The sequence below is a fragment of the Sus scrofa genome, chromosome 17, assembly GCF_000003025.6.
Source record: "Sus scrofa isolate TJ Tabasco breed Duroc chromosome 17, Sscrofa11.1, whole genome shotgun sequence".
NCBI classification, from domain to species: domain Eukaryota; kingdom Metazoa; phylum Chordata; class Mammalia; order Artiodactyla; family Suidae; genus Sus; species Sus scrofa.
In genome coordinates this window covers 46,815,279-46,833,747 of record NC_010459.5, presented here as the reverse complement: position 1 = coordinate 46,833,747, position 18,469 = coordinate 46,815,279, and the positions used below count along the sequence as shown (strand labels likewise).

The 18,469-nt window shown below is 55.1% G+C and overlaps 1 protein-coding gene and 1 long non-coding RNA gene across 14 annotated transcripts in view; one reads left to right on the top strand and one right to left on the bottom strand.

The window, feature by feature from the left end:
* HNF4A (hepatocyte nuclear factor 4 alpha) overlaps positions 1–18,469 on the bottom strand; it is a 63,734-nt gene that overhangs the window by 13,758 nt on the left and 31,507 nt on the right. For 2 of the 5 annotated variants that reach the window (XM_005672951.3, NM_001044571.1), the window contains 5 exon segments: positions 12,547–12,827; positions 8,636–8,810; positions 7,446–7,540; positions 2,107–2,213; positions 1,253–1,408 (listed from right to left, as the gene is read on the bottom strand). In XM_005672951.3, coding sequence (XP_005673008.1) covers positions 1,253–1,408; positions 2,107–2,213; positions 7,446–7,540; positions 8,636–8,810; positions 12,547–12,661 — 648 coding nt within the window. In that variant the 5' untranslated portion in view covers positions 12,662–12,827. 5 annotated transcript variants of the gene reach the window in all.
* LOC102159476 overlaps positions 17,113–18,469 on the top strand; it is a 48,631-nt gene continuing 47,274 nt past the window's right edge. For 5 of the 9 annotated variants that reach the window (XR_002340077.1, XR_308807.3, XR_002340078.1 and 2 more), the window contains exon 1: positions 17,126–17,991. This is a non-coding gene — a long non-coding RNA (uncharacterized LOC102159476). Of the gene's footprint in view, positions 17,992–18,469 lie in introns of all 9 variants that reach the window. The other 4 variants (XR_001302151.2, XR_002340079.1, XR_308806.3 and 1 more) reach the window with 4 other exon arrangements.

Here is an 18,469-nt window from a genome sequence, read left to right as displayed (position 1 = left end):
TGCCTTCCTTGCCTGTGAGGTTCTCAAAACTTTAATAGACAGACATGTAGCTGATCTTTTGTACAACTGTGCAAAGCAGAGAAGCAGATGCACCAGGAACTGGTGTCTGCAACACTGTTCCTGGGGGCCCCAGCTTCCCTCACAGCTGAGAAAGGGACCCAGTCCTGCTCCTCTTCCCCAAACAAGGAAAATGTCTACAGAGGCCTGGAGTGCCCTGGGCAGGAGCTACCATTTGCAGTATCTAAGAAATTCCCTTGTCCTCAGCTCACACCTCTCAGCACCCCCACCCCGCCCCTTTCCCCTGGGATGTCTTTGGTATTCCAAAGAATGTACTTTTTTTTTTTCTTTTATGGGCTGCACCTGCTGCATATGGAAGTTCCCAGGCTATGAGTCAAATTGGAGCTGCAGCTGCCGGCCTACGCCATAGCCACAGCTGCGCCAGATCTGAGCCACCTCTATGACCTATGCCACAGCTCAGGGCAACGCCAGATCCTTAACCCACTGAGCGAGGCCAGGGATGGAACCTACATCCTCATGGACACTATGTCAGGTCCTTAACTGACTGAGCCACACATAGCAGGAACTCCCAAAGAACATACTTTGGGAAATACAAGGCTGGGCTAAACCATCTTGGTGGGATACAAGGTGACATCTAGGGAGCCCCCTGTGGCCCGGGACCCTGCAGGTGCCCCAGTACATGCTTTATGCTTTTCAAGTGGTATTGACCTCAATCCTCCCAACAACTTTCCGAAGCGGATATTACAGGTCCCACTTTACAGATGAGAAAACAGAGGCTCAGAGAGAGGAAGTCATTTGTCCAAGATCCCATAGAACATTTACGTTAGAGCCAGGGCTCAAGCCCAAATCTCCAGATCCCTGTCGCTGAGCCCCTGCCAACATCCTCCCCTGGGGAGCTGACTGGGGCAGCAGCGAAGGGGCGACTCGCCTGGACTTTGAAGCTTGCCTGCCTGTTCCAATGCTGGCTGCATGACCTTGAGCGAGTTACTTAATCTCTCCGTTCCCCAGTTTCCTCCCCATAAGATGGTCATCATAATAGTATTCACCCCTTAGGGTTGTTGGAAGGATTAAATGAACTAATGTTTGTAAAGTGATTTAAACAGCTCCGGGCACATATGAGCACTTTGTGTGTGTGTATAAGTACAGTCAAATCAGTCCAAGGCTGTATCCCGGTGGGCTAGCAGCACCCACTTGCCCAGGGCCTGCACTGCCCACAGTCCACGTCCATCCTCACCTGGTCGTCCAGGGGGAGCTCACAGAAAGCTGGGATGTACTTGGCCCACTCGACGAGCACCAGCAGCTGCTCCTTCATGGACTCGCACACATCTGCGATGCTGGCGATCTTCTTCGCCCGGATGTCCCCGTTGATTCCAGAGACAGGGGAGGTGATCTGGGGCAGATGGAGGAAAATGCTGGGGACCACCGGGCCCTCTCTATGTAGTCGGTGCCCTGCACCGAGCCCCCGCCCCAGGCAGTTTCCCTGTCTGGCAAAGAGGTGCTGGACTATGGGTGCCTTCTCAGCTCTGAAGGAGGCTCAGGGAAACCCGAGAGGGGGGACGCCGAGGGGGCAGTTCGGAGAGGAGGGCTGTCTCTGGGCCCATACCTGCCACCTTCCCCCTTCCTCCTCCTCCACCAACTCCTTAGAACCCTAACGGACCCCTCAGCCCTAGAAGGGAAGCAGGGCAAAAATCCTCATTGGATAAGTGAAGAAAGCCCTCTCCAGAGAGGTCCTGTGACTTGCCCAAGGTCACACAGCAAGGGATTGGCTGAGGCCCGGTTTGCTGCTCTGTCCACTTGTCCACTCGTCTGCTCTCTCAAGACTAAGTGATCTCAGGCCCTCAGTGAGAGCAAAAACTGCTTGGCTTCCAAGGTGCAGGCCCCGCAGGACCCCCCCACCCCAGCACCAGATGTGGGTTCGAATCTTTGCCACTAAACTGGCTGCATGACCCTGGACTCAGGTTTCCCCTGCGTGATATCCAAGGGTCCTTCCATCTGTTGCTCCAGAGCTTGGCAGGGCAGGACAGGGATGGAGCTGAGATTCTCTTTTGGAGCAAGAGATCCCCAGGTGGGTGGAGGGTCCCCCGGTACCTGCTGGGACAGGACCTCAGCCTGCAGGAGCGCGTTGATGGAGGGCAGGCTGCTATCCTCGTAGCTTGACCTGCGAGTGCTGATCCGGTCCCGTTCGTTCTGGACGGCTGGGAGGAGGCAGAGAGAGGTGAGGGGGGTGGAGGGCAGGTGGGGAAGAGGGGGTCTTTGAGACAGCAGATGGGGGGTGGCTGAGGAGCACAGGGAGAGTTAAACCCAGAGAAAAGTACTGCAGGGCTGTCCTGGAACAAAGGAAGCACAATTGAGGGTGGGAGTTGGGGGATGGGGGTGTTCAGGGGACAGAGCTCTGATCAGCATGTGGGAATGAGGGGAGATGGAAGAACTCGCCAAGGGTCACAACTGTCCCCACCCACGCATTGGGGTGACTGTGGGAATGATCCACCCATCACGGGAGGCATGCAAGGTAGTGATGACTTGGCAGAGGGCTTAAGGGGGGGTCTTGAGCATTGAAGAGAAGAGCTGACTAAGTGACAGGCTTTCAGCCTCTGTTTTGGAAAAGGGTCCGTTTCCTTCCAGATGAACGTGTAAAACAGGCAGAATGAATGGCTCCAGGTGACCTGGAGGTGGGCAGGGATTCCCAAGTTCGGAAGCAGAAGCCCTTGATGGGGGGCGGAGGGGGGGAATCTGGAGGCACCACCCGCCCTGGTGGTCTCAGCCACCGCAGGAAGTGCACATGTTCTAGAGTAATCTCAGAGATGGCTCAGGAAGGCTCTGGCTCTCTCCTGCCCCACCCCCGGGCTCCTTCCCAGGAACTCAGAGATCCAGGTCGTCTGTCCACCAGGGCCCCGCCTGCTGCATGTCCCCCTCCCAGTCAGCCCTGGTCTAAGATGCAAGATGGTTCCTCTGCTGCCCTGACCCTGTCCCTTGGAGCCTGGGAGGCCTCATTGTGGAGTGACGCTTCGCTGAATCTGGGAGGAGGGAGGACGAGGTGGGAGGAGACCCGGCTTCCTTTCTGTCTGCATGCTGGCGCCGGTCACATCCTGCCTCTGGGCCTCTATAAGCTTTTCCCTTCCAAACCTGCTCCTCTGAGTCTTTCCCGTCTTAGAACAGGCAGGTTTATTCTTCCTCCCAGCCTGGTGTTCATTTCTTTCTTTCACCCTCCCCCGAGGCTCACACCCCAAATGCTGTCCAAGCAAAGTCCCTCTGCGGCTCCCACTCGGGCTGGGCCCTGGAGTAGTTCAGACCCCTCCTCACTGGTCCCTTTGCTTCTGGCCTTGCCCCTGCGGGCTGCCCACCTCGCGGAAGACAAAGGGATCCGGTAAAACCCACCTCAGGTCACACCCCTCCTCTGCTCAAAACCGGGGCCTCACCGTCTCGTGTGGGGTGAAGTCACACCTCCTCGCGATGGACTCTCCTCTCTCACTTCTACTCTCTCTGCCCATCAAACCTGCTTCCCTGCTGTTCCTGGGACTCTGGGACTCCGCCACTCTGCCTCAGGGACTTCGCCGCTGCTGTTCCTGCTGCCTGGAATCCCCTCCACTCCCCTGAGCTAAGCTGCTACTTCTGTCTTTACTCGTGTCTGCGCGCCAGTGTCACCTTCTCAGAGACACCCTCTCTGACCACCCTGCGCGCAGCACCATCCTCCCCGCAGGCTTTCTCCTGCTTGACTTTGCTTCTTGGTCCTGATTCTCTGTTCCTTTCTTCACTCTCCATCTCGCTAAGGAAAGCTCCAGAAAGCCAGAACATCATCTCTCTTGTCCGTAACTGTAGTTCCAGTGACTAGAATGGGGCCCAGTGCACAGTGGGTGCTCAATAAATATCAGATGAGCGGCTGAAAGAAGGTGCCGGATGAGACAGCCTCTGATTCTTAGGCACGTCTTAGGTCCTTTTTCTCAGTGGAAATTGACATCCCCGCTAAGGAACTCTCTCTCGAACTCACACATTGTTGCAATCAGAGAATGAAAGTCAGTGTAAAGGGTGCCTCGTGGTTGGTGGGCTATAACAGAGGTCCCAAGGTGGGAAATCTCCTCTCTGCAGACCCAGTGCCCAGACAGAGCCGGCTCTCAGCTCAGCTCCCTTGCAGAGCCCCGCCCCACCCACGACACCCCTCCCACAGCTGCCAGCCCGCACCCACAGGGCGCCAAGTGGCGGCGGGCCTAAGAAAAGGGCTGCAGTCAGCAGCTGGGGATTGGGCTCCTCAAGGTTAGGCCGGCCTTATCAGTGCCGGGCGCGAGCTCAGTCACGGAATGATGTTTTCCAAATGTTTGCTCAGTATTAGCAGGGTCGGGGACCTAATGTAACTTCTATTGAATATTAACCGGCCCAGGCAGAGGCGGAGAGGAGGACGAGCCTGTCTTCCGAGAGAACCCCTGAGTGGGGGGCCTTGGGGGGCAGGGCCGGGGTTCCCAGGAAGGGCCCATCAGACGGCCCCTGGTGTGCCACCAACTTGTACCTCCTGCATGTCTGGCCCTGCTTCCTGGGCTGGGTTTCGGATCCCGGGGGCTGGACATTTGTCCTGAGTCAGCCAGCGGAGGCCCAGGTAGGTGTACAGGAAAGAATGTGAGGCCTGCTGCTGGGCCCTCTGACCCCTGGGTTTCTCTCCCCACCATGGGGGTCTTTGTTCTTTGAGGAAACCCACTTCTGACCACTCTGGAATATCCTCTGACCAAACTTAGAAGACTTTGAGCCTTTTCCTATGGTTGAGAGGAAGTTTCAGGAATCTAGACCAAGAAGGTACCCCCAAGGCCATCTCTCCTATTTTTCATCCAGGGACTTTGGTGTCTCTTCAGCTCTGGGGAGCCTGAGCTCTCGTCCTGACTGCCACACCCCCTCCCCCTGACCCAATCCCATCACCTCTCTGGCCTCAACTACCCCATCTGCAAAACGGGGGGTTGGGGAGGGTCGATGACCTTGTGTGCATCCAGCTGGTCTGTAAATGCTGTGTTTGCGGCCCATGGCTCCCCATCCTCAGGGACAGCTGAGTTTTAATCCCCAGATCTTGCAGAGGCCATTGAGGGAGAGAAATAAAACTGGTCCCCACGTTTCCGATCACTGGGGCTTCCATCGAGACTTTCTCTCTTGGCCTTGAAAACCTCCCCAAGGCCGAGGACGGGTGTTGGGTCTCTGAATCTTAGGTAGAGCTAGGAATGCCCTTACTTCCCAGCGCCTGACCATAGTAACGATGGAACACTTCGCTGCCCCGGCCTGTTCTCAAAGCAGCCAAGCAACTGCATGTGTCATGATCTCCCAGTTAACCCGAGCCTATAAATAAGCATCCACCTTTACTAGCCCACAGTCACTGGCCATCAGCCGATTTGCCTGTCCTCCTTGTGTAATTCTACTTTCTCTGAGAGAGGAAGCAATCGGCTATTTTCAAGGCTAAGTTAAGGCAGAATGGCTAGGGGTGGGCATGGGGGGCCTTCCAGGGGCCAGGATCTGGGACTGATGCCTCTATGGCAGCTCAGTGGGAGGACCAGGGAACAAATACACTTGACTGGTAGGCGGTGTGTACTCATGCAGGTGGATCAGTGAGCGTGTAGCTAGACTGACAGAGCTGGAAGGGTTCGTTATCCACCACTGTTATTTTATAGATGTGAACACGAGCCCAGATGAGGCAGAAACTTCCCTGAAGTGACCCCCGTGAAAGGGACTCTGGCTGTTTAACAAGAGACATCTAGAAAGACCAACCAGATGCAGGACCAGGCCACCTACAACCTAGGAAGGTAGCCATCTGCTCAGGTGAGTTGCCCAACTTTCTCCAGCCTGCCTGTCACAGGGCCTGGAATTTGAACACAAAGATTCATTCTCTCAAAGCTAAAATCTGATGCCATCATGGTAAGAGAATCAGTGGTTCTTAGAACCCTAGACTGTGTGGCCCCTAGACTGTGGCTCTTAGTCTTTTTCTTGCCTCCGGCTGTTCACACATGTACATCACATTCCCATTTATGACATTTCTCATTCCACAGGGTCATTCTCAACCTCAAGGTGAGAGTGGCTCAATCCCACTGAAAACAGGGTAGGGGAGAGAAGGAGGGCACTTGCCCTTCAAGAAAGGCCCTCTGTGACCTTGAGAACCACTGTGGTCTGAGTGAGAGAGTCATGGCGCTGTGGGCAGGAGGGGGCTTGGGGACCACCCACCCCTTCATCAGGACCACAGGCCCGGCTTTCCCAACATGGCTCATGAACTCAAAACCCACAAGATATAACCCAGAGAGGGAGGCAGAGAAAACAGGGGCTCAGAGGTAGAGTCAGGGAGGGGACACCGCCAAAGCCAAGTTCCCCTCCTTTCTAATTGTCCCAGGGAAGGCTAGGTCTCAGGATCCTGCTGTGGGGTGGGGTGGGGTGTGTGTGTGTTTGTACAGAACTAGACCAAGGGTTTTGGCTGGTGTGCCACGGCAGCAGGCTGGAAGTGAAGGTCTGGAGGCCAGTCCCAGGGCTGGGAAAGCCGAGTGGAGCAGAGGAGACAGAGATTTGAAAGCGCGCTCAGGTTACTCAGAGAAACAGTTAAAAGACGTTTACTTCCCGAGCTTGGGCTGAAAAACTTTTAAATGTTCTTGGGGTCTGGAGGGCCTCGGAGACCACACCGAGGTATTGTCCAAACAGCAGTGAATTTGAATCCAGAGCTCTGGGTTCAAACCTGGAAGCTTGTTTTGAGCAGCTGTGGGGCCTTGGGAAAGTTGCTGAGCCATCTTGGACCTCCGTTCCCTCGTCCATGAAAAGGGGGGTAGGGGAGTTGATAATGTGCCAGCCACACAGAGTTGTCATAAGAATGGAAAGCCCAGCCAGGTAATCAGTGTCTGCTGGTGGCAGGAGGCCGGGAGAGACCCGAATAAATGATGTACCCCACTGTCCCCACTGCACCCAGGGAGAGTCTGGTACCTTGTTCCCATTCCCTGAAATGTGAGAACCCTGGATCACCTGATACCCAAGAACGAAGACTGAGGAACTGGGGTGCCTGTTCCCGGGACAGGAGGCTCAGGAACAGTGCCCGCACCCTGCCCCCATTCACATTTGCTGACTCTGGGTGGTGGGTCCATGGATGTTTATAACCCTGTTCTTCACACTTTTCCTGATGGTGGAAATAGTGCATTAAGAAAAAACCCCCAGCTCAGTTGCCTCGTGGCGGTGACGGCAGGCAGGGGTGGTGGCGCTGGGAACCTGAGTAGCTGAAAGTGGGAGCTTATCTCTTGGAATCTTTCTCAAGACCAAGCCCAGCCCCTCCCTATGGTCAGACTTTCAGGCCCTCCCTCCTCTCAGCCATTAGCCAGTGTCCTGGGGCCTGTCACCAAGTCATAAAATTGTAGTCGCTGTTGTAAATGGCTGTCAGGAGTTTGCGGGCGCGGGTGGGGCAGCGGGGTGGACGGGGGAGGGCCGAGGCTCACCTTCCTTCTTCATGCCAGCCCGGAAGCACTTCTTGAGCCTGCAGTAGCGGCACTGGTTCCTCTTGTCTTTGTCCACCACGCACTGCCGACTAAATCTGGGGAGGGCTTTGGATGGTTGGTTGGAGAAGGGACCACCCTCCCTCTCCCAGGACTGAGCTAGAATCCTGGTTGGCTCCTTGAGCCCCCTGCCCCCCTGCCTCCTTGCCCAAACCCATCATCCCAGGAGTTCTTATGCTAACCAACCAGGAGCTGGAAAGGCCCTGTGCACGCCAGGAGTTCAACCCTGCCCCACTAAACAGAGAAACTGAGGCTCAGAGAGGTGACAATGGCCTCAGATCACTCAGCTGCAAGTCCAGGGCACTGCTGTTTCCACTACATCCCATAACCGCCCAGAGTGAGCTCCTGGTTATGGATCAGAATCAATACTCGGTCCACATAAGCTGCTTTCTGGAGGGGGTTGAGAAGTAGAGGCAGGACCCACAGTGGTTAGGGATGGGGAGTCCACCCAGGCCCTGCCATTGATTCAAGCTGGGTGACCTTGGGCACATTCCTAATCCCTCCAAGCCACGACTTCCTCATCTATAAGATGAGAAGAACAATGGTAACCAGGGCAGAGGGGTGTTGACTGGTGAAAATGGGATCACACCCAACTGGGCCTTGGCAGAGTATCGTTCATAGTAAGTGCTCATAACTGACAGCTGCTGTTATTTTATTATCGTGTCACCTAGAATGAGAGATGCTCTCGAAGAGAGAGCTCCAGGGTCTTGAGAGAGGTGGGAAGACCTGGGATCAGTGCCCTCTTTGCCCCAGAAAAAACCCCAGGTTGGGGGACGGGCCTCATCCTCTGAGGCCTCAGAGGAGGCTTGATCCTAAGCTTCAGGGGTCCCAGTTTGCTAAATGAGGAAAAATAATGGGGAACTGATGGGAATAATTAGCACCCGCAAAGACTTAATATGATGCCTAGCACATAGTAAGTGCTCAGTAAAAGGCAGTTGATAGCGTTATGATCAGTAAATGAGGTTTCTAGAGTAGACATTCCCGTCTGGGTCTGCAAGAACTAAGCAATCAGAAGAGGCTTGAAGGCCTTGAAAGGCGGATGCCTCTGGGACCTGGGCAGGGAGAAGACAGACCCTGGGGGACATCAGCCCAAATATGCCCGTTTCCCAGCTGGAGAAATCGAGGGTCCTCACCTGCAGGAGTACATGTGGTTCTTCCTCACACTCCTCCGAAAGAAGCCCTTGCAGCCGTCACAGCTCGAGGCCCCGTAGTGTTTGCCTGTGGCCCGGTCCCCACAGATGGCACACAAGGCGCTGACACCCAGGCTGTTGGGCGCATTGAGGTTGGCACCTTCTGATGGGGATGTGTCTGTACCAGAAAAGAAAAGAGTGAGGACGCAGGAGGAGCAGCACGTCACCTCCTGGAGGCCTTGCTCTCTTGCCGCATCGTGGGGGTCTCCCCAGGGCTTCAGCCTCAGCTAGACCCACATGCTGCTCCTATTCCCTCAAAGACCTCGGGCGAGCCCCAGAGCATTTTGGAACCTCCATTTTGCATCTGTAACTTATGGATGGTTGTGACATTGACTTTGCAGCGTTGTTATGCGGGTCTGCTCTTCTCCATGGCAGAGACCTCTAGCCCCAGCTTTCTCTGGGAAGTGACAAACACCTGGCTGGCTCCTAGGATGCATCCAACCCTTATAGACCCCGATTGACAGGGCGGAGGGGGCTGTGGGGAGGGGGCTGTGTTCCCCCAGCATCTGCCCAGAGCCTCTCTGGGTGACCAGGACTGGGTGGGTCTCAGCTTGGCACCCAGGGGCCTGCAAACTCCCCCAGGGAACAGAAAGACATACATCAAGGACAATGGCTTCTTTGTCCTCCTGGGAGGATCATGTCAAGGATCTGGGCATCACGGTAAAAGCTGCTGCATCCATATAAATGTGAGGAGGGGGAGAAGAGACAGGTGGCTGGGGTCCTGGCTGCTAGTGCTGCCACTAACTCTCCTGTCACCTTGGGCCAGTTCCTTTTCCTTGTTTCAATTTCCCCTGGGCCTCAGTCTCCCTAACTATAAAAGAGGGCAGTTTGACTGGTCCAATTTATTTTTCAACTCTTAAAGAATTTTCAGCAGCCAAACCCTCTTTTTTGTAAGCGAATCTTCTGCCAAGGAAGATGACAAACACTATGAACCATCTTCCCGGAAAAATGCCCGCGTACACAAACCACACAAAGTCAAAAACACACACGCAATGTCATAGAAACTCTGCATCCGACCTTGAATTCCTAGGGAACATCTAGCTGAGAAGTGGAGAGGGGAACAGGGCTGTAGGTCAGAGCCCAAACTCCGTAGCCCTTTGCCAGGGCGAAATCCCAGCTCACCCTCTTCTTAGCCGTGTGGCCTTGGCCGTGTTAGTTTACCTCTCCACATCTTCATTTCCTCACTTATAAAATGGGAAACGAAATAATCCCTAGGGCTGTTATGAAGATTCAGTGAATCAGTCTGTGGGAAGCGCTTGGCACGTATGGGCATTTGTGAAATGTAAACTTTTCCAACGCCGGGGGCAGATGACGTCCAGCCTCCATGCGCAAGCAGCCACCCCGCCACATCTCATTTCTGCAGTGGCCTGGCTGAACCTCTCCTAGCCTCCCGAGGGTGCCCAGGAGCGCGGCCCCCTCCACTTGGTGAATTATTCCTGGAGATGGGGGTAATTGTTAAGCTGTGCTGGTGCCCTTTCTCCCTGAGCCTTGCCTCCTCCAAACCCCGGGAGGGCTTGACCCCACAACTAAGGCAGAGGCTGGGGGAAGGGGCTCCCGTATCCTGGGCAGGATAGGCTGGGTGCTGCCAAGTATGTCATCCCACCCCCAGGTTAGCTGATGGCCCCCATTCTCCAGGGGACAATGTCAAGTCTCGGAGAGGACAGGACTGGCCCAGAGCCATCACACAACTGTTAAGTAGAGGAGCTAGATTTGTGGTCCAGGGGTACAGGCCAGTGCTGTCCTCCCTCGTTGGGGTGTCTGTTGGGGGGTCTCATAAACAAGGACCCCCTGCTGCTTCTGAGTCGGGGGAGGGAGACAGGTGGGGGGCTATCCCTGGAGGCTTTGAGCTACTAGCCCAGGATGTCTGCAGAACATAAACCCAACTCTCAGTCCACTTCAACTCTCAGTCCAGTGGGGAATGTAGATCTTCCTACAGATGCTCAGAGTTCATGAGAAAACTCACGTGGGGCCAGGACCAGTTATCCGTGCTAAGCACATGGGTGCCTTATCTATTGAATCCTCTGGTTAGCCCAGGGAGGCAGGTGCTGTGATTTATTCCCATTTTACAGAGGAGAAAACTGAGGCTCAGAGAATAGCTTGGCAAATTCACACTGGTAGGAAGGATCTATGCCAGAATATGAACCCAGATCTTTCTGGCTCCAGAGCTGGAGGCTCTCCTGTCTTCAGCACACCCAGTAAGGAGCTTGGCCTCTGCCTCGGGAACACACAGCTCCCAGGAGCTAGAGGCGCATGCTCTGAAGGATGACGGGGCCGGGCCCAGGGAGCAGTCCAGGGCTGGGCGGTGGCCTGGTATAGCAGCACACCCTGTCCCTCTGGGTTCACACACACCCTGCCTCGTGCAGCGGTGTGTTGTTTACCACTTCCTGCATCTTTTCCCCTCACTGCCCTCACGTGATCCGCGGACACTCCTCAGAGCCGGCCGGCCAGCGGGCCTCCAGTGACTAAGCCCATTTTGTAGAGGATGCAGGAGAGGAGAGGCGACATACCCAAGGTTACACAGTGAGTGGATGGCCGGGGCAGGTGAGCAGCTGGTGAGACTGACCATGGGCAGGGCAGACGCCTCTTTCTGGCTGAGCTGACCTGACCCGAGTTCTGTAGCCCTCGGCTGAAGCCACGGGGCCATGGAAGGAAGGCAGGTGGGAGGCTGACTTCGGCCAGCTGCCCCCTCTCCTCTGAGGCTGGCCTGTGACCAGTTAAGTCCTGGCGTCCTGGCTTCCCAGGCCTCCTCCCTCCCCCCACCTCCTTGTGGAGACCCCCCCCCGCCCCTGCTTTCAGATGTGCCCTCGGTGATAGGGGAGCAGACGTATAAACTCGGGGAGAGACACACAGGCGACACAATCTGCTCTGAGTCAAATGGACATGTTGCTGATGTGAATTGCGTTGTCCAATGGCCATCCTGCACATCAGGTCTATACAGTCACGTGTGCGCTGGAGAGCGCTGACCAGCCAGGGCAGGATGCACATGCGTACACAAGCGGTACAAACAGAGGCACAAGATGACAGGATGCCCAAATGGGACACACGTCCAGGAAGCCCAGGGCACCCAAGACAACCCACATCCACAGCATAGGTGTGCAAACATGCACAGACAGTTGTACACACACTCGTCACCGCTCCTGGACCTAAGCAACAAACACAGGCGTCCTCAGAGACATCAACAAACACAGACCTGCTCAGTGAACAAATGAGAATAAAAACGAATGCAGAACACACACACATACGTACACACAGGGGAACACAGATGTGCAAATGGATTCCCATAGACACACATTTGCAATATAGTCCACTGCCCACCCACACGCATTATGTGGAAACTCATACATGCAAGCCCAGAGGAGGTCATGATCACACACACACACACACACACACACACACACACACACACACACGCACACACACAACTGCTGATCTGTCTCATTTAGCAGAACCTCTCTAAGTGGGGCTTCTCTCCCAAAAGTCCCAAAGACACCCTGAAACACAGTTGTGCTCCATCCACCGTCTCTGGGGACAGGACATACCTTGCCATTTCTCAGCACCTGGGCCTAAGGGGTTCAGGAAGGGGCCAGGTTGGGCCAATGCCTGGAGCAGGACGCCAAGAGGAAGCTCACCATCACTTTCCCGCCCCCACAGGCTGAGCGGGAAGAGCTTTGGTAACAGGGTCACCCTACCTGGGCATATTTGCTTTTCCTGGCAACACCTGGGCTCAGCTATGGGACCACCGGGCTCGTCTGTCATTCTCCTCCCAGCCCCAAACTGAGCGCCACAGACTCGCTCCCGTCCCTGGGCAGACCTGCCCCCAGCGGGCGCGCCTGGACACGGCCGCCCCCACCTACCATTGCCCATGGTCAACACCTGCACATTCTCGAATTCCAGGGTGGTGTAGGCTGGGTCCAGCGCAGCACTGTAGTCGGCCATGTCCATGTCGACCAGGGTTTTGGAGAGGCGCATCCTCCCCTCTCCACACGTCGGCCACTTGCCCTGCCCAGGATGTCCACCCCGAAGGCTCTGGGCCGAGCCCCGGCCCCCGCCCTCCGCCCTCCCACTGCCTCCTCCCAGGTGCCCCCTCTGCCTTCCTGGGTTTCAAACCGTCCTCTGGGAGGATCTGCCGGGAGTCCTGGCCTAGCCTCTCCGAAGGGGTGGAGGCTCTGCGGGGAGGGGTGGGGGTTAATGGTTAATCGGCTCCCCCACTGGTGGACGGGCTGGGCGGGGCTGCGGGGATTGGGCTGTTTGTTGGTTTCTGGCTGACACCCGGGGGTGCTATTACAATGGATGGGGCCCAATATTGTGTTATCAATTCTATAAGACGGGCACTAAGTCACCAGCGCTCATTTGACCCTGACTCAGCCACCCTCCATGTCACCGTCACCCCACGTCAGGCTGACAGGCTAACATATACCCTCGGAACCTGACAGCCCACCTCCACGATGCCCTAATTCAGTAACCTCCCAAATCTTTGACGTCTGCCCTCAATGCTCTTGCAGGGATAAAGCTGCCTCCTGGCTCAGAAATCAAACATGTAAATCCAGGCCCCAGATACCAATCTTCTAGATCTCATTCTGGGAGCTTCCTTCCAGTTTCCTGCCTCACCTGGGAACAGGAAGGACTGAGAGGGCCAGACTCCTGACCGCCTCTCCTCCCCTGCTCCCCATGACTCTGCTCTGGCCTCCACCAGCCCCCACAGCGCCCAGCTGCTCAGGCCCAGACAGACTCCATCTCCCTGTCACCTCCTCCTGCTCTCCTCCCCCACCCCCCCCCCCCAGAACAGACCGAGACAAGGCTTCCAGCCCCACAGAGCTGGATTAACATTCAGGCGCCTAGCACCTGCTAATCGTGACTTTGGGTAAATGATTCTCCTCTCTGAGCCTCAGTTTCCTCTTGTAGAAAATGCACAATCAACTTCAAAGGGTGGCCTGAGTATTAAATGAGATGGCACTAGGAAAACAGCAGGTGGTGCCTCGTAAGCATCCATCCCCCTTCTCCTCCATGCCTCCTTGGCCTCCCTTTTCTAGCTCCCTTGTTTCTCCCCATCCTCATGCCCCGGCCAGCGTGGGCTTTGTGGGTCAGCCACCTGAGCAGGGCACAGCGCTCCACACTTAGGCTCCTGTGTTTGGATCAGTGCTATTCTGAGCAAGGGGCCCTGCATTTCTGTTTCGGACTGGGCCCTGATAATTATGTGGCTGGTTCTACTTGCCTTCAACTCCTGGCTCACTTCTCTCTTCCTACACCCTCTAGGCCTCAGTGCCCGCTATAGCGACACTTTCAAGAGCTCCTGATCTCGCTGGGGAAGTAAGGTCACAAGGTAGACGTGGAAAGTGTAGGCCACGGTGGAAGGACCTGGGACTCCAGAGACCTGGGAACCTGTCTTCTGCTGGCCGGAAGGGCCAGGCAGGGGGATTTGGTTACAAGAATGGGTGAATTAGCGAGTGAGAAGGTGAGTGAGTTGAAGACTGAGCAAATTAATATGCGAGGACGGGAATTGATGAGCAAGTGAATTACTGCAAGTGTGAATGAGTGAATGAGGAAATGAGTGGGTGAAGGGACGAGTGGGCAAATTGGTGGGAGAGGCAGCCAGTGTTTGGGGATGTGGAGGCAGCCTCTGCATATTCTCCCAACTATCAGTAGCCCTTTCTCTGCCCCATGCCGATCTGTTCTCCTCCCTCCACCTTCCTCCTGGAGCTGAGATATCTGGGGAGGGGAGTTGGGGGGAGAAGTTGTTCTGGAGGAGAAGAGAGACTGAATTTGGCTTCAGGAAACCTTAGGAACTACCTCTATCACTATTCGGATGACATTGTTTAACTCACATCTCTCTAAGGGCCTCAACTTTCCCATCTGTAAATTGGAGTGAAGATCCTGGGCCAGTTGTTTGTTGATCAGGACAAGACCCTAAGGAGTTCCCGTCATGGCGCAGTGGAAACGAATCCGACTAGGAACCATGAGGTTTTGGGGTTGATCCCTGGCCTTGCTCAGTTGGTTAAGGATCTGGCATTGCCACGAGCTGTGGTGTAGGTCGCAGATGCAGCTTGGATCCCATGTTGCTGTGGCTCTGGCGTAGGCCAGCAGCTACAGCTCTGATTGGACCCCTAGCCTGGGAAGCTCCATATGCTGCGAGTGCAGTGCAGCCCTAAAAGGACAAAAGACCAAAAAAAAAAAAAAAAAAAAAAAAAGGCAAGACCCTGAGAGAGGGAGGGAGGAAGATTCCACAATGGTCTTTTTTTTTTTTTTCCTTTTTGTAGTCACACCTGCAGCAAATGGAAGCTACCAGGCTAGGGGTCGAATCGGAGCTGCCGCTGCCAGCCTACACCACAGCCACAGCAACACCAGATCTGAGCTGCATCTGTGACCTACCGCCGCAGCTCATGGCAATGTCAGATCTTTAACCCACTGAGCAGGGCCAGGGATCAAACCCGCATCCTCACAGACACAATGTTCGGTTCTCAGCCTGCTGAGTCACGGTGGGAACTCCTTCACATGGGTCTGATGGAGAAACTTCAACTCCTGGAGGTTCCCTCCGGCGCTTTGCCAGGGACATCTGAGCCCGGCTCCAGCAGCCTTGGAGTAAGGCTGAGTTTGGCGGGAGACCCGACTAAGGGGTAAACATGGAGGAGAAGGAGGGGCAGCCCTGGGACGGGCCCCCAGTGCTGGTTCTGGGTGCTGCCACCTGTCTGACACCTGCAACCAGCCACACACAAGCCTACACATACAGAGTCTCATTGAGTCTAAGGGGCACAGCTCCATATTTTGAAAAGTGGGGGAGTTCCCCTTGTGGCTCAGCAGTAATGAACCTGACTAGTACCCATGAGGATGCAGGTTCAATCCCTGACCTTGCTCAGTGCATTAAGCCATGAGCTGTGGTGTTGGTCACAGATGCAACACGGATCCTGTGTTGATGTGGCTGCAGCATAGGCCAGCAGCTACAGTTCGGATTCGACCCCTAGCCTGGGAACTTCCGTAGGCCACAAGTGTGGCCCTAAAAAGAAAAACAAACAAACAAACAAACAAACCCCCAAAAAAATCCAAAAGTAAAGGAAAAGAAAAGTAGGATCATTGGTATGTCAAAGTTTAGTCAGCAACAGAAATAATTTTTCAGTCTCTATAGTTGGCATCTTAGATGAATTAAATAAGGTCAGTGATCAACTAGGGTCAGCCATGCCATGCCACCTGCATGCCTGTTATACGTAAGAATGGCACACAGTAAGCTACTCCGTACACAAATTGTGACATACGTGCTTTACCAAGTGCACAACCCACGTGACCCCACTGCCTGTGAGGCATGTTCCATAAACTTATTTCATACCCCATCCATGTCCCACCAATCACAACCTACCCCATAAGTAAATCTACCCACCTATGAACTAGAACTCGCATCGTCTATTACATACACAACTCACCCAGCTCTTAGCTGACCCCAAACAGTATCTTTAATTACACATCCCTCATGTAAATGACCGCCGCTTCTAAGGTCTGCTGGCTCTGTGGTGTCAGGCATGTTACTTCAAAGCCTCAGTTTCTCCTTCCAGAAAATGGGCCTAACTCGAAGTTTCTTGTGAAGAGGAAATGAGATAATATTACAAAGTTTTTAGCCCTTCTCCTCACCTGCCCCAACATTGCCCCGCCCTTAAAAAATAAACCACAGACCTTGAAATCGGAAAGACCTGGGTCAAAAGTCAGACACCGCCAAACTGTGTGACCCCAGGTTTCAGCTTCCCCAGCCTTCATTTTGGCATCATGTGGGTTGATGCCTTTTCTACGGGGACAGTGTGGGCATTAAGTGACCGAGTATAGGCACACAGTGCCACAGCAGTGGCTGCTGTCCTCAGTGGTTGACTCCTTGACCTTGGCCTCGGAATCAGTTGGAAGCAGGATCCCTACACAGGAGAACTCCAGGGACAGCTCATCCAGCCCTGAGCAAACCCTGGCCTCTGGGCCATTCACCCTGCAGCCCTTCTTCATCTCTGCCCTGCCCCTCCCTCCCAGGGCTGTCAGACCCCAGTTCAACCTACTCCAGCTCCAAGGGGCTAATGTAGAGGCCTCAAGTTCACCTGCAGGTCCCACTCATTCCTGTTGTAGATGGAGAAGCAGGGGCCTTGGGAAGGGAGGGAGGGGTGTTTTGATAGCACTGCCCGGGGTAGCCAGGGGTCGGGCAGGGGCGGCCGCAGACCCAGCTATGGGCTGGGTTCTCAAGTCTCTGGTGTGGACGGTAGTTAAAGAAGCTGGGGCTCTGGACCAGGTGATCTTTCTTCTTCTTTTTGTCTTTTTAGGGCCGTACCCAAGGTACATGGAAGTTCCCAGGCTAGGGGTTGGATCAGAGCTGTAGTTGCCAGCCTACACCACAGCCACAGCAATGCTGGATTCTTAACCCACTCATCAAGGCTAGGGATTGAACCCATGTCCTCATGGATACTAGTTGGGTTTGTTACTGCTGAGCCATGGTGGGAACTCCAGGTGATTTTTCTTCTAAATTACAATAATGGCTAATGTTTCTGGAGAGACTCTGTGCCAGACCTGCTGCTGGCAGGTCTGTTTATCTGTCCTGCTTTGTACCTGAGAAAACTGAGACTCAGAGAGGTGAAGTGACTTGCCTAAGGCCATACAGATGTCGTGGCGGGGGAGGGCGGCTGTCATTTGAACCTGGGTCTGACTCCAGAGCTTGAGGGCTTCACCCCCTCCCATGCTGCCTCCCTCCTGGAACCCTGGAAAGAACCCCGAAATTCTAGAGCGCTGGCGTCTGCTGGTTCTGTCATCACCTTACTGCAGGGGAGTTCAGGCGTCTGAGAAGCCAAGGAGCCTGTCCCCAGGCATGTGCAAGTTCAGAGGCATCCTCCAGACACCGGCTGCCCCCGGCCGCCTTGAGTCTTCACCTCCTCACTATCGCCTGTCTCTCCTCCCACACCCACCACCAAGGGAGCAGGTGCAGGGAACCTGGGACTTATCAAGACAGAGAACAAAAGTCGTGGGGGAAAGAAGCCAAGAGCCATCTCCACACTGGGGTAGGGCCCTTCAGTTTCGCCCCTTTGAAATTTCAAATTCCAGTTTGTGGACAAAGTCCTAACTTTCTCACAATATAGGTCCCCAACCACTGACCAAACTCCAGTCCAGGCAGCCAGCAGGCCCAGGGCTGGTGTGGCCTGGCCGCTTCCTTTGGCAGCTCTCAAAGTCTAGGGGGAGGGGTCCTGGGCCCACCGGGGTCCGTCAGGCCATCCCTGCGGCCCCACCTGAGAGGACGGCCCTCTTCATGGAGCTGGGATCTGACACTGGCTGGTGCCGACAGCAGACACCAGGTAGGCCCCTGCCCTGTCCTGGGCATCTTCTCGCCCCCTGGAGCTCCTAAAACAGGGCTCATTCCACCCTCCTTATCCTGGGTGCAGGCCAGGCCATGGTGGCTTAATCCGATCATGACCTCATAGGACTTCAAGGCCGGGATAAGGGTGTCTCAACCAACCCATCCATTTGGCAGATAGAGATACTGAGACCCCCAGGGGAGTGGCCACTGTAGGCTGCACCTGGGAGAGAGACCCAGGGCCCCTGACTGGGCCCTGAGGATGGCAGATGCATGCTCCAAGCCAGGCTGAGGCAGCGGGGGCGGGGGGGGGGGGACATTGGCCCTGACAGGAAGACCACCAGCTTGGTGAGGTCCCCTTTGCTTCATCACAGCCCTCAAGGGTCCTGACAGTGCTTCCGACAGACCCCAGCGGGGGAATGTCTGATCGCTAAGTGACTGATGGCCATTCCCCAGGATGCCATGGAAGTACTTCCGAG